Source organism: Danio rerio, chromosome 4, assembly GCF_049306965.1.
Source record: "Danio rerio strain Tuebingen ecotype United States chromosome 4, GRCz12tu, whole genome shotgun sequence".
Taxonomy (NCBI): Eukaryota; Metazoa; Chordata; class Actinopteri; order Cypriniformes; family Danionidae; genus Danio; species Danio rerio.
This window is the reverse complement of record NC_133179.1, coordinates 24,055,065-24,070,271: the sequence shown is the minus strand read 5'-3', so window position 1 is coordinate 24,070,271 and position 15,207 is coordinate 24,055,065. Positions and strand designations below refer to the sequence as shown.

At 36.6% G+C, this 15,207-nt stretch overlaps 1 protein-coding gene and 1 long non-coding RNA gene across 2 annotated transcripts in view; both read left to right on the top strand.

The window, feature by feature from the left end:
• The window catches only part of trhde.2 (thyrotropin releasing hormone degrading enzyme, tandem duplicate 2), a 211,446-nt gene that overhangs the window by 180,209 nt on the left and 16,030 nt on the right, over positions 1-15,207 (top strand). The window contains exons 13-15 of the mRNA XM_685797.10: positions 5,116-5,263; positions 12,067-12,164; positions 12,369-12,476. Coding sequence (XP_690889.3) covers positions 5,116-5,263; positions 12,067-12,164; positions 12,369-12,476 — 354 coding nt within the window. The remainder of the gene's footprint in view (positions 1-5,115; positions 5,264-12,066; positions 12,165-12,368; positions 12,477-15,207) is intronic.
• LOC141381631 (uncharacterized) lies at positions 6,501-11,899 on the top strand. The gene is made up of 3 exons (XR_012402114.1): positions 6,501-6,858; positions 6,901-8,471; positions 8,626-11,899. It is a non-coding gene; the product is annotated as an uncharacterized lncRNA (long non-coding RNA).

The following is a 15,207-nucleotide window of genomic DNA, read 5'->3' as shown; positions in this document are numbered from 1 at the left end:
ACCAGTGCACAAGGCAAGCTGCATAAAGACATGGATGAATGAGTTTGGTGTGGAGGAACTTTACTGGCCTGCACAAAGTCCTAACTTTAACCTATACGGAACACCTTTAGGAGGGATGAGAGTGAAGACTGAACCAAATGTGCTAGAAGAAATCAAAAATCCCCATTAACTTCCTTACAAAAACCTTGTGGAAAGCCTTCCTAGAAGGGTTGAAGCTGTTATAGCTACAAAGGGTGGGCCAACTATAAATTAAACCCTATAGATTAGGGTTAGGATTTCATGTGCATCTAAAGACAGATGTCCCAAAACTTTTAGCAATATAGTGAATATATAACATGGAAGTTATTCAGATAAAAAAATAAATAAATAATATATATATATATATATATATATATATATATATATATATATATATATATATATATATATATATATATATATATATATATATATATATATATATATATACACACACACACACACACATACATACATACATATATATATATATATATATATATATATATATATATATATATATATATATATATATATATATATATATATATATATATATATACACACACACACACACACACATACATACATACATATATATATATATATATATATATATATATATATATATATATATATATACATACTGTATATTATATTTGTACATTAAATGGAGTTAGCTTGTTAACAAAGGTTCAGCAGCAGAACCATGTCTCGCTTTGTCTCCTTAATGAATCGCCTACTCCCTAAAACCTATTTAACGCAGATCTCTAAAACTGTTCTTCTCATTCTCTCAAACCCACCCTCGCTCCCCCTATTTCCTTGTTTCCCATTCACAATCCTATGACCCTGTCTTTACTCCTAGGATTAATTGGGTGGCCCAATCTTTCTACCAAAACATTACAGGGACGGTACCTCCCTGTAATGACAGGGAGTCTCTGGGCATGCCCGAACAAACTACTTACCAGTTCACGGTTTATCCTGTTGCTTCCCTTCCCCTTCATCCCACTTTTCTTTTACCATTCCCTTCATACATCCCAACAATAAAGTCTAGCTCAAAGTGTGGCGTGGTCCATGCTGGTGAAATGACAACTATTACTACTTTCTACAACAAAAACCTCATGTTTAATTCAATGTGTTCATTTAAATGTGTTGTACAAGTAAATAAAACTGGTTCCAAATTAATCTAATGTGTTTAAGTAAAAAAGCAAAAGTAAATAAATGAACGAATAATTGAAATAATGTGTAAGGGTTAAAGGGATATTTCATCCAAAACTTTAAATGCACTCGCATCCTCATGTGCTATATAACCTTTATGAGTTTCTTATTGAACACAAAAGAAGGTTTCCAACATTTTTCAAAACCTTTATTCTGTTTAACAGAATAAATGGTGACTAAACTATCCCTTCTAAAATATATAAAGGGTGTTAAAAGATGAATAGCATGGTTCATAAAAATTTGAGGTAAATCTCTTCTCAGTTACACAATAATATTTTTCCTTTGCTAGATATTCTAAATACAGTACATTCGATACTTTGTTTATGTGTACACGTGACTGTTGAGATGTTTAAATGGTTTGTTTCAAATTTTTTACAGTCTCAAATATTTCTTACTAATGTTAATGCAAATCGTTTTCTCTGGAAATGTTAAAAACCTCCGAGGGTAGCAGTGGGTGTCTGTGAGTAACTGTGATTAATGTCCCAATTAAATGTGTGTTGGGTGAATCTGTCCCCGGGAATTTAATGAGTCCGTTTCCAAGTCTGATCACTTCCTTTTTTTTTCTTGACCTCTGATACAGAGCGTTTATGTGCCCTGCATGGAATTATAAGAAATGAAGATTAATATCAGGCATTATGAGTCAGAGGAAGGCCTTTAACAGGAAGACCACGGCGCAAGTGGAACATAAATATGAGCTAAACTAGATTTAGCATTTTAGTAGTGTGCTTAGGTGTGCAAAAACTGATTGCAGTACATACACAGTGTCTGGGCTGACCACAATCCACCACTGTCTCTCTGTACAAGACACAAAAAGCAGACATTTCGCATCAGTTTGTACTTCATTTCAATGATTGTGCAAAAACCTCACTCCCCTGATGTCAAAAAGCTAGAAGCTGTGGTCTTTAGTACCTGTTAGTGCATCTACCAAAGAGCTTCTGTCATTAATCACTCACCCACAGTCATTCCAAACCAGTAAGACTTTTGTTCATCATGGAAGACAAATCAAGCTATTAAATAAGCTATAAAATCTGAAAGTTCTCTTATACATAGCTAGCAAGGGGGCAGCTTTTTATATATTGAAGCTATGAGAATACTTTCATGACTTTATTTGACTATGTCATCTTTTCAATATCAGTAAATGTCTGACGTGTATATTCTTGTTTGAATAAATGTTGCTGGGCAAAAAAGCAACAAGTGCAATTGAGATCAGCCAGTAGGAGCAAATACAAACACTCTACATACAACAGTATACTTCAAGATGCACACTACTGACTAAACCTAGAGGTTATGGTCTTTAGCGTCCTTGTCAGTGCATACAGAGTCTCAGATTTGAATCGCATTCTAAGCAGTGCGAGCATAGATAGTAGGGTTAGATTGGTGCTGTAAACTGGATAAGAATGATTTTTAAGGGACAAATTGTATTTGAAGCTAGGCAGTAGAAGCTGTTTGAGTAAACCCCACTCCACTTACTTCAAGAGATGTCCTACCAACTCACATTAGAAGTGGCTGTCTTTTAAGCCCAGAACACAACGTCTAAGTACTAGTGGCAATGAAAACTGACTTTCCTGTCACCTCGCGCTGGCTGCGTCTAGTACCATCTGGATCAAAAAACTTAGCATAAACACACCAAACAGACGGCTGAACCGAGAATATATGTTCAGCGCCTGCATGAGATGATGTAGAGCAGTAGTCCCCAACCTATTTATCACTGTGAACCAGACAAAGCTTGACAATTTTACTGCGGCCCAGGTGGTGGGTGTACATAGACTGCTAGATGATTATAAACCATTTTCACAGAGAATGACAAGCTGACAAAACATTGCTGCAACTCTGATACAAGCTTTAGTAGAAAATTAAAAACCACTGCAATGTTTGCCTGAGATAATGAGTCTACCGAAATTTGTATAGTTCATACGAAATATAAAGCTGATCAGTCAGTTCTTATCAAGTGACTTGCCGTGTGCTTGCGGTATTCTGAAGATGTTTTCAACTGGGTGGTGCACCTTGAAGGCACGAGCGAGTGCACCATTAAAATAAAAAACTTGTGCACAGAAAAAACACAATATGTAAATAGCAGACATCATTTGCGATCTCCAGCTGTTGATCTTCTTGCACAGACATGCTGGATTCACCTGATTTGGTGACAAAAGGGTTGCGGATCCATTTCTTGGCAGTTTGTGGGTCCTTCACTGGGGCTTCTCCTCTTTGCAAAGAAATTTTGCAAAGAAATTTCCAAAAACGTCTGTTTCTTGCTCATTTTGCTAGCTTGTAGATTAAATTTTGGCGCTCAAGTGACCGAGATGTAGCCACAAGAATACGGTCATTTTTCAAAATAAAACATTTTTCAAAATAAAAGTTTAGACTCAGAAAGAAAAATTTACGATTTCTTCCCCAGTACCAGTTGATTGGGGTTGGGAACCACTAATGTACAGTATCTAACTATTCTTGCAGGTGGTACTAATCTGTATTGTCAGAGCTTTTGCTGCACATATACATTTCAGCAGCATTTTCACAGAACTTCTCACTCACCACAAAGGGATTCACTTGTGGAAATATGTCTGATAATCTGATCAACTATATGATTTGCAAATATGTAAAATATGCAAATAAATTCCCTCTTGACCTATGTTGTTCACCTAGTTTTATCACTTTAGTTGTTGTTCTGGGGGCAGCATGGTGGCACAGTGGGTAGCACTGTTGCCTCACAGCAAGAAGGTTGCTTGTTTGAGCCCCGGCTGGGTTAGTTGGCATTTCTGTGTGGAGTTTGCATGTTCTCTCTGTGTTTGCGTGGTTTTCCTCCGGGTGCTCCGCTTTCCCCCACAAGTCCAAAGACAAAGGGTAGGCTAAATTGAATCCGTCAAATGCGTAGTGTATATGTGTATGTCCGTGTCCTCCAGGTTGGGGGTTGAGCATTGGGCTAACGACCTACCTCATAAAATTTGATGTTACGAAACACCAACATGGTGCGGCTAAATATCAACTTCAATATAAACAGCCCTGAGGGTAAGTAAATAAATTGTTGTACTTGTGCATTAATTCATAGCAGAACAGCCAATGAGATTGCCCTCCCATACCAGAGTCATCTGTTTTAATCCTGCATGGATTGTGCAAATATAGTCAATATAGTTGGACTGATAAAAATGTATACCTCTTACATGGTGTACATTTCTTTGGATGAAATGGTCTGCCAAATGCATAAATGTAAATCTGAAACTTTCCTCAGAGTGTATTTGAAGTATTTGTGATGCAGATAACTTGTCTTAGGTCTCCAGAATGCTATGTGGCTGCTAAAGTGTTCCAATTCTGAGCCTTAGCCGGAAAAAAAAGGAGAAAAAAACCTAAGCATTCTCTTTCAAGAATCTTGGAAATCTAGTCTCTCTTGCGTTTCTGCTCTGAGGATATTGGCCACATTCACTTTTTCAGCTCTCGTGGGAAAGTTGTGGGAGTTTCTAAAAAGACTGAAGGGGAAAGTCGGTAAGAAACGTGGAATGAAATTAAATGAAGAAGGCACCGATGTGTGCCCTAGAAACACAATCTCATTTGACTAGAGCCCAAGGTCCTGCTGTAACACATCTGGGATTTGATGCGCTACTCTAAATGACAGTCAATGTGTGCTGTTAATGCTCATGTCTGTATTTTAGAAGAGAGCTTATGTTTTATGGATTTATGCAAACTGAACATGACTGTAGCCGTACAGGAGAAGCTGTTTTTTCTTTTTTTGATTCTTTCAGCACATTATGTCTCCCCACGCAAAGCACAATGCCTGGCAGTTATTCCAAAAGAATAATGATGAACAAAATGAACTGTTTGTAATCAAATGTTAACAATGTGCCAACCAAAGAGGTAATATGAGTTAAAATTTGTCTTTCTTTCCCTCAGAGCTGGATATTTGCCACAAAACGTCCCCCTGCAGATGATCTCCTATTTGTCTCAGGAGACCGAGTTTCTGCCCTGGCACGCTGCTAGTCGAGCGCTTTACCAGCTGGACAAACTCCTGGACCGCACTTTAGACCACAGCCTGTTCAGCGTGAGTCTGAACTCACATCAGTTTGATGAATGTTGTGTTTTAGCCTTGTCTAGTCTGATAAGAGATACAGCTGATATCAAGCAGCATGACTTAAATGACTGCCACAAGACAGACAAAACAAATTTCCTCTGGAAATTTCCTCTGGAAATGATTCCTCTGATCATCATCCAAAACCAAGGAAATCAAAAAACTAAAAACTGTCTATCAAAACTGATCATCATCCAGTCCACAAAGTTTCTAAACACAATGGCAATTTCGCACCCCAAAACATAACCACTAGCTGTGTTTTAAGGTGTATTCACACTAGGCAAGGTTGCTTTGAATCGACCCAGGAATCAATTGCCAACCCTGCCCCACCATACTGCACTCACGCTGTACTTTGCTTTCGAAGTATGAAGATTTATGCATCATTATGATGCAATTCTTAGGGGAAAGCATGTAGAGAAGGGCTCTCGTTTATTGCTATAGAGTACATTGCTGTAAATAAATTGTGGTGTTTTATTTTAAATCATTTGGGATGCAGTGACACGCAACCAAATAGATTGCTGAACAGATCCACCACTCTTGTCACTTATACATTTTCAACACATCATGCTGCACATATTAACATAGTTGAGATGTTGACGCTGAAGTACAGTGAAGTGCAGTTCATTTACTTGGTAAGAATGATTTATAAATCCATATGGAATGGTTCGAAAAAGTGATTTCGAATCTAGTATTTCATGTTCACTCCAATCAAACCAGATTGCTCACACTTGTCAAACAAACTGGCATTTGGGGGGTCAAACACCCTTACACATAGTTCAGGGAATACACTCTTATCTGTCAGGATATTGTACTGTCATACTACTTAAACTATTTCTACTGTTATGCCAATATTTTTGCACATTAGATCATCCATAGTTGTAGGATTTGTCCAGCATTCTCCAATACTTAAACAGCATCCCACATTTAAGTTTTAGATATATAATGTCCAATATCACTATTAAAAGTATACTAAATATAACCAATAACTAATATTGACTTTTAAATATCCATTAATCAAACTGTCATGTTCTAGCTAATAGGAAAAATAGCCAAACAATGTGTTCAGAGAAAGCTTGTTTCTTGCTTTTAAGAATATTATGTCAATCAATATTTACACAGGTCCAGGTGTCCCATATTTCCTGCAAAAACCACATCTGCTATCCTGTAACTGACTGAAAAATAAATGCTAGAGTCTTTCTTTTTCTTTTTTGTCTGCTAGTATCAATTATCTAGTCTCTAGGATTCCTATAATCTAGGGTGCTCTAAAACAGTGACAAAATTCACATTAATCAGACATAAACATTCTAAGCTTACAGTTTTACTTTTCAAAGAACATTTTTGTAACTCTTCAAATCTTCTGACTAAACAATTTTGTCTCTAGTATTTGACATGTCCTGACTACTTTTGTTATGTTATTGGCTATGTTTGCCCCACTAACTTTTATTATAACATTATTTTTTATTTCAAAATTTTAATTGCTTGTGTTTTTTTTTCCGTTAGGAATAGGTAAAATAAGTCATTTGTATTGTTGATCACTAGTTGGCACCATTAACTCTTCAGATACGCCTGTGCCAAAACGTTTTTTGGTTTTTAAATGAAGTTCTGTGAAGTAAAACAACAAATCTGCATGCATAAATATAGTTAAAATTGAAATTATAATGGAAGTCAATGGGGCAAAAACAGTCACTAACATAATGAAAGGGTAGTAAAGTTGCCCAGAGTGAAGAGTTTTTGAAAACTCCAAAGTTTTCTCAAAAATATGTTTCAAAATAAGATTTGTCACCAAAAATCATTCCATTTGCTATAAATTTGAGAACGTTGTTGCCAAATTAAAACCTAAAATCACCCCAGAGTGGATGTAAACATCCCCAACAGCAGGCAAATGTTAACAACTCTTCCTGGCAAAGCTGTGTTAAAAAAAAAACAAAATGCTATTGACTGTTAGAAGCTACAAAACATCCCATTGAAATATGCATTGTGTATAAACAATGACTTATCTACGACAAGCCCCAAAAAGGCAAAACGCAATGTATTCAACAAGGAGATTCAAAACTAAACCTATTCCACACAGTTACAGTTTTTATATGCTTAACCGTTTATTAGAGGGAGGAAAGCAATTTGGACAGTGTAAATATGGTTCCTGTGAGGTGAATGAAGTCTTGTTTCATGTTAATATCGTATGAACCACTGCAGCACATAGTTACATGATCTGCTTCAACCAAGAGATAGATGGCACCACAGACCTATGCCACATATGCAAATCAGCCAGGACCACAAAACATATTGAATCCATATGAGTGAAACATAATGTCACATTTTAAAGAAGAGAAACGTTCAGATAGTCTCAGCATGACTGTTATAAATTGTGGCTGGCATGAGTTAGATATGCTTTAATTTAATTATTCTGACTGGCAGAGCTGTGACATAAATCAACGCTGCTGAATTGTTAAAAAGGGGTGGAGCTAATCTATTTGCCACCCTGTTTTCATATTTCAGTTAAAATTTTGCCAAACATCAAACAAAACATTGATTATTAGAGAACCAAAAACGTATACTGTGCAGTATGTACACTGCCTGACAAAAGTCTTGTTGTCGATCCCAGTTGTCAGAACAACAAGTAATAATTTGACTTTTAGTTGATCGTTTGTAAAAGTGGCAGATTTTTTCTGATGAATCATCTGTTGAACTGCATCCCAATCATCACAAATACTGCAGAAGACCTATTGGAACCCGCATGGACCCAAGATTCTCACAAAAATCAGTCAAGTTTGGTGAAGGAAAAATCATGGTTTGGGTTACATTCGGTATGGGGGCATGCGAAAGATATGCAGAGAAGATGGCAATATCAACAGCCTGAGGAGTCGAGACATCTGTGCTGCCCATTACGTTACAAACTGAAAATTCTTCAGCAAGATAGCGCTACTTCTTATACTTCAGCTTCCACATCAAAGTTCCTGAGAGAAAAGAAGATCAAGGTGCTCCTGAATTGGCCAGCCAAGTCACCAGACATGAACATTATTGAGCTTTTGTGGGGTAAAATAAAAAGGAGGAGGCATTGAAGATGAATCCAAAGAATCTGAACTCTGCAAGAATGCTTTCTTTACCATTCCAAACTTTATTAATACGTTATTTGAGTCATTGCAGAGATGTATGGATGCATTCCTCCAAGCTCAAATGTCAGGTGACCAAAATTCAAGGTCTAGCCAGCGTCTAAAGACAACGTTATTTTGATGCCCAATAAAATCGTCAAATGACGTTGATATTTGGTTGGTTTTAGATTGCTAGAAAGTGACCAAAATGCAGTGTCGAGCCAACTTTTTCTCAGGTATCTCAAGGGATTCATACACAATATTAATTCTTTTTCCACTGCACCATGACTTTATATTCTATAGTGTACAATATTTTTGTTAATTGACAAGACTTTTGTTTAAGCAAAGTCAGACCTTACTGTCCTAATTAAATAATTAAAAATCAAGGCATGTACATATATAATTTTGGTCAAATAAGCGTAATCTAGAGGCCATTGCCTTTCATATAAGCCACTTCTGATAGCAAATGATCAACTAGAAGACAACTTATTATTTGTTGTTCCTAAAACTTGGATAGGCGACAAGACTTTTGTCAGGTAGTGTAGTTTGATATGATTTCAGAGTCTTTCTGTGTTTTTGTGGCTTCTATCTTACCTGTCCGCTTGCTTTCAAACTCCACTTTTTTTATTCAGAACCTCAATCGCACACCTACCCGCAATCTTTTGGTGTGCATGAGTCATTTCTTTCCCTATTCTGCAATGGATGAGCCTTTAGTGTCCACAGTGAGTGTGTGATGAATTTAAACGTGTCTCTGTGGCTCTCCTTACCCCGTTGACTGTGATATACAGCAGATGTTTTGGATGTAATTCAAGACAGGAAACAGCTGGAGCAGTTTAGTCAGGTGTCATCTAATCATGTGACTAGGTGTCAATCTGAGCTTGTATGTTGGCCAGTGTTTTTTAGCCTTTTTACACACAAACAGTGTCATCATTCATCAAATCTGAGACAAAACAATGACACATTACTCAATTGCTGCAGTAACAGCTTGACAAACACTCATAATCAGCTCTACCGTCACCACAATATTTAAAAACAATGTCCTTTGCCTGCTTTTGTAAGAATGTGTTAAGAATTGAATTGCTGCATAGCAGGCTCTAATTGTGATCATTCACTGGTCTCAGTAAGAGGGCATGAAGGAGAGCAGTCATGCTAAATTAGCCATGACATTACCTGCTGCGACATTTCCCTTCACCATATGGAGAGTCAAACAGAGACACAAGCACACACTTGTTTTACTATAACAGACATTTCATTGATTTCATTGATTGTTCTATCAGGTTAGTAAATCAGTACCTACTCCTACGTTCCCTTATAGAAATATGGGGTGGCAAGACAACAAATCTGCAAAAAATGTAGTGTCTTTTTGTACCTCCATCAGCAAAACATATATTAATTAGAAAATATAAATAAGTATTAAAACAACATCCTACCTTAAATCCCAGTACAGGATTTAAACTTGATTAGCAAGTTAACAAACTCGTGCCTAGCAATCTTTATGTGTAAACTACTCAACAACACATTAAAGAGCCTCACTGACATGAATACTAATATCTTGTACTGGTGCAATGGTAAAGATTGCTCATGGATCGGCTGGTATCATTCTTTTAGGGTCACAGTTTTGACGGTTTTGTATATGATACAGTATGTTCAGTAAACAAAATTGGACAATGTCAAATATAGGTAATGAAAAAATATATCTACAAGCAAAAGCACAGATGAACACAATATGGCAAACATACTAATAACCTGATTTGCTTTTCGGTTTTTCAGGTATTTAAAATATATTTTTAAGACAATCTACAAATCAAGCAAACTTTCTCTTTCTGACAACACAAAAAAACAATAGTCAGGTACTGGTAGGTGCATGTATGTGCATGTGTGTGTGTGTGTGTGTGTGTGTGTGTGTGTGTGTGTGTGTGTGCGTGTAAATCTAACTTGGACAGGTTAGAGTACATACATAAGGGACAATAACAGTCAATAAATGAAGCAAGTATCACAGATTTGAATAAAACAGATAGAAAGAAACCAGTCAGTGGTAAGAAGTAACAACGATAAAAGTAATGTATTATAGTAATAATGACAGTAAAAAGAAAGAAAGGACAATAGTAATAATAACTGACAACAACAATACTAGTAAGTTATTAGTGCTCCACCAACTACTACTTCAGAAAGTTACTAATATTACAACTGCTGCTACTACAGCTACAACCATGACTACTACTACTACAATGTCTATTAATACTGATACTACTACAACAACTACTATTACTGATACTACTACAGCGTCTGCTACAACTAATACTACTACAACAACATTTACTACTGCTGATATTACTACAGCAATCACTGCTACTACAAGATCTACATCGACAACATCTACTATTGATACTACTACACCAACAACGACTACTACTACTACTACTACTAGTAGTAGTAAAGTTAAAATGGCATGAATGACTAAACACGACACACTGACTGAACATTGTTTACAAATGGTGACTCACGGTGTGTTTGTGTTGAGTTCTCATTGTTGTGTTTGTGCAGTTGGTTGGGTATACAGAGTACAGATTTTTGGTTGCAGATTAGATGTGTTGTCATTCTTTATAAAATGTATGACAAGAATGTGACAACATGTGGGCGAAGAATGATACAGTTCAATTATTATGCTTATTTTATTATTTTATCTTGAACTGTTGCACTTCTAATCAAAATCACTAAGCTTTCAAACTTTAGCCCTCTCTGATTCAAAATTTTCTTGCAGAGAGCCGTGTTTTCTTCATTGTCCCGCGACCCCTCGAGGGGTCCCGACTCCCACTTTGAGAACCACTGCCATAGGCAACTAAATCAGAAGTTCTAAAACAATCTCAAAAACAGGTGCACTTTCGCATTTTAGAATAAGGTCAATAAGCGGACGTCATGATTTTGCCAATGTGATCCTAAATTAACATCTATGTTGATCCTGGAACATAGTTTTTGTTAGAAAATGTAATCCATAGTTATTCCATACCCCTAAACCCAATCATAACTGTAAACTTTTCCCAAAACCAAATCCATATAGTATAAAAAACCTAACCGTAAGCCTAAACTTAACATAAACAGAAAACATATGCCTTAATTCTGATTGGCTGATTGGAATGTTGTTTCAGGATAAACATAGATGTTGATGTAGGAACATGTCCTACTTGGTGAAATCACTTTGGCAGTCTATATGCTGAACTATGCACATATATAAGTGATCTGCTGATGAATCAGCTGATTGGCACGGATTTCATATGCTCTAGGGAACGCTTTCAAATATACAACCAACAACTGCTGAGCAATGATTGGCTGCCTTTCTGATGACTGGCATTTCATGATAGCGCCCCTAATGTTGCTCATGACTATAAACATAATTATGCTGATATATATGCTTTATTAACTAGTAAGGTCTGGCCAACTAGTCTGTTTTTTAACAAATTTCACTACATTAGTGAGTAAGGACGTCTCTGAATAATGAGGATTTTTGCACACATACATTATACAAAAAAAAAAAAAAAACAATACGACAATACAACTTATCTGCATTTTAAGTCTGCAAATTCTGTTAGTCGAATCTTGTTTAAGTATTTGTCCGGACATACTGATTTGCTTTGATTTGTATCATGGTTTAATGATTTGCTTTGCTTTGCATTTTGTTTAATTTCTCAGGATTATGTACTAAGACAGGTAGAACCAAAGTATCACAAGCTTGGCTGGCCAGCCACTTCCCCTGACGGCTCCTTGATGCATTCAGCTTATCAGACAGAGTAAGTCTTGCATTTCATCTTTCCTGAATTATATATTGCCGTTTTAAACGTATATGTAGTTGAAGTAAGGGCACTGCAAAATGTAAGCCACACATTTTCCTCCTCAAAGAAAGGGAATGACCTCAGCAGATGTGTATTTAATTTTTAATTTTCCCCTTCCTTCTCCTGTACTCCTGCTGGTTTCCGGCCCTCTTTCCTCCTTAGAGAGCTACAGAGAGAGGTGATCATGCTGGCCTGCAGTTTTGGAAACAAACACTGTCACCGCCAGGCTGTTTCTCTAATTTCTGACTGGATTTCCAGCAACAAGAACAGGTGAGCAAATTTACAGCATAGCTTATATTCAAGCTCAGTGATTCTGCTCACTGTCCTTAAATATTACCTAATTCATTTAGTAAGCAAATTTGTTTCAAACTTAAAAGTTACTGTATTAGACCGATTCCTGCTTGGTCTAATCACACACATAAAAACAAAAAAAAATGGTTGGTTACTGTTTAATATGTTTAACCCTCAAAATTCATACAGTATGATTTCTGTGCCAGGTGTCCATGGCAACACGCATTTGTTCATCTAATTTGTTTTCCCTGCTGCCCACAGCAATGTTCACATGCATGTACTGCATGCAATATCACACTGGCAAAAACCCCAGGCCACCGGCAGGGACTAATGACCATATTGAAAAATAAACACAATTGTGGGTGTCTGTTTGTGTATCTGAAGAACTCATGTTAGCCTGAACAAGATATTGTGTTTGCTCAGTTTTTAGGAATATTTTTTGTCCCTCAGCCAAACTATTGGCCGCATGCCTATAAATACATGAAAGGCCACACACACAGTTCATATTATTCACATTGGCAACCTCAAGCGCATTTGAAATGTGCTTGCTAGCTTCAAATTCATGACCTAAAATTGACAGCTAGACCTTAAATCTAGACACAGATTCTGTTATTCTCATAATATGCATCACATGTTGACCTTAGCTACATATAATGAGTATTTAACAATTTATTGAGGTTGCATATGTGACTTGAGTCTCTGTGATAGCAACGAAATGCTCCATTAACAAATTATTACTTATATTTTTGCTTTTAACATGTGAAATACACCCTCAGGTAAAATAAACCAATGCTTGACCTGCTAAGTCAAAGATGTTACGCTCTTTTGCCCTGAAACTGCTCAATTGCTCTAGCAGTGGCTCTAATTATTACCCTGTGGAGTAGTCTCTGTACTGAACAACTGTCTTCCTACTGGACGGTCATCAAGTGAGTTTAGTTTAATCCACTGGCAGACATTTAGAAAGATGAAAGTTTAGATATTTTAATTTTTGAGGCAATTAGGGAATACTTTTTTCCAGAACGACTATTAAAAATGCTTTAGTTGCATGTGTACAAATGTCAAACTCAACAGATGGTAAGATATTACTTTACGCATGCACCTGCTAGAAAAATGGTGATGTCTTTCTTCTGCAGTAATTTTGTGTTATTAGTTACATCTTCCTTTTGATACTTGTGGACTGTATTGTTTACACTGTGTTGTTTGCCTCTGACCTGCCAGCTGAAGTTGGTCTGCCAGATGTGTCCTTTAGTGTCCTTTCTTCACCAATGACCTCTAGTCCTGCTGGGATAATAAAAAGATGATGTTCAGCTTGATATTCAGGAATGAGCACATCATAAAAGAGCAATGTGTTTGACCTTTATGTCTTTTTATGGTTAAGGTGATGATAATGTCACAGGAATGACCTAGCAGAGTTTATGAGCTGCAAAGAGAGGCTTCAGTTCACTGTACAGCAAAAGTCAAATGCTGAGAAAACATCCTCATGTGTTTTATTGATTCAAAACAATTAAGACGACAGAAACTGCTCAAGCTAAATAACACAATTTTAGCCTTGTTTGAAGCAATAAAGGCTCAGATACTAGTAAAATACTAGATACGAGACTATGACTTATGACTCAAGCTGTCTCCTATTCTCATTCAACATATTATAATTCTGAATTTTCCAGATATAATGGCAGCTAACGGGAGGTCACAAATGTTATTCTCTAACTTTGTTTTGGAAATCAGTAAAACATCCTGCCATTGGCAGTCATAAACAAGACATCACCTTCTCAGGTGTGAACATTTCAGTCTATACACTCCAATTGGATGTGACAAGATTTCATATCTAACTGAAGGTGTCGTTCTTGGTTTCGCTACATTCAAAACTCCCAGAGGCTCAGACGGCTCATCCAGAATCAGCAGGTCTTTATTGCGCTTTGTTTGAGCAAATCAAAAGTTCAGTCACTGTATCGGCGCAGCTCCTCCTGAGGTTTAATGTTATTTCTTTCTGTACGAATATTACATGCATCGCCTCACAGCCTGAGATGCTTTTCTCTCCGTGTAGCTCCACTATACTCTGCTATTCTTTTCTCAGATTTATAACCAGATCATTATATGGGTCCACAGAGAGCTCTTTCTTATGACCGATATATCGCCAGAATATATATATTGCACTATGAGTTACTTTTGAAGGTCTGGAGTGAGAATTCGGGTCAAATTTTCACCACTCAATTTATAACCGCATAAAAGATCATCAAATTAGATCTGCTCGTGTTATTATGGACATTCATCATTGTGACAGAAATCAAGGGATTCAAAGTGAATGCAGACAGCCTAAATGTCTATGTATTTTTAAAAGAATCTTTTTTTTTTCTTTTTTGTCCAAACTTGTCTATTTTTAATGGACAGTAAATGTGCCTTCATTCAACATCAATTAACAGCAAAAACACTTTTAAAAAGAAACTGCAAATAAAAGTACAACTAATAAAAACATGCAGACATACACTCACGCTGTTTTTCACTGATTCTTCTGGAGGTGAAAGATTGGCTTGTGATTTGCTATCTTTGAACAATCCCAAGGGACTTCACTGACTCCTGTGAAAAAAACATATCTTCAGAAAACACTAATTCCAAGGAATTTAAATAAGAATTAGCCGTGAACACAATGTAATCTAAAACTTGTGAATCTACAGTAACTCTCAGTAAGTATTTAATAAAAAGACGTTGAGGA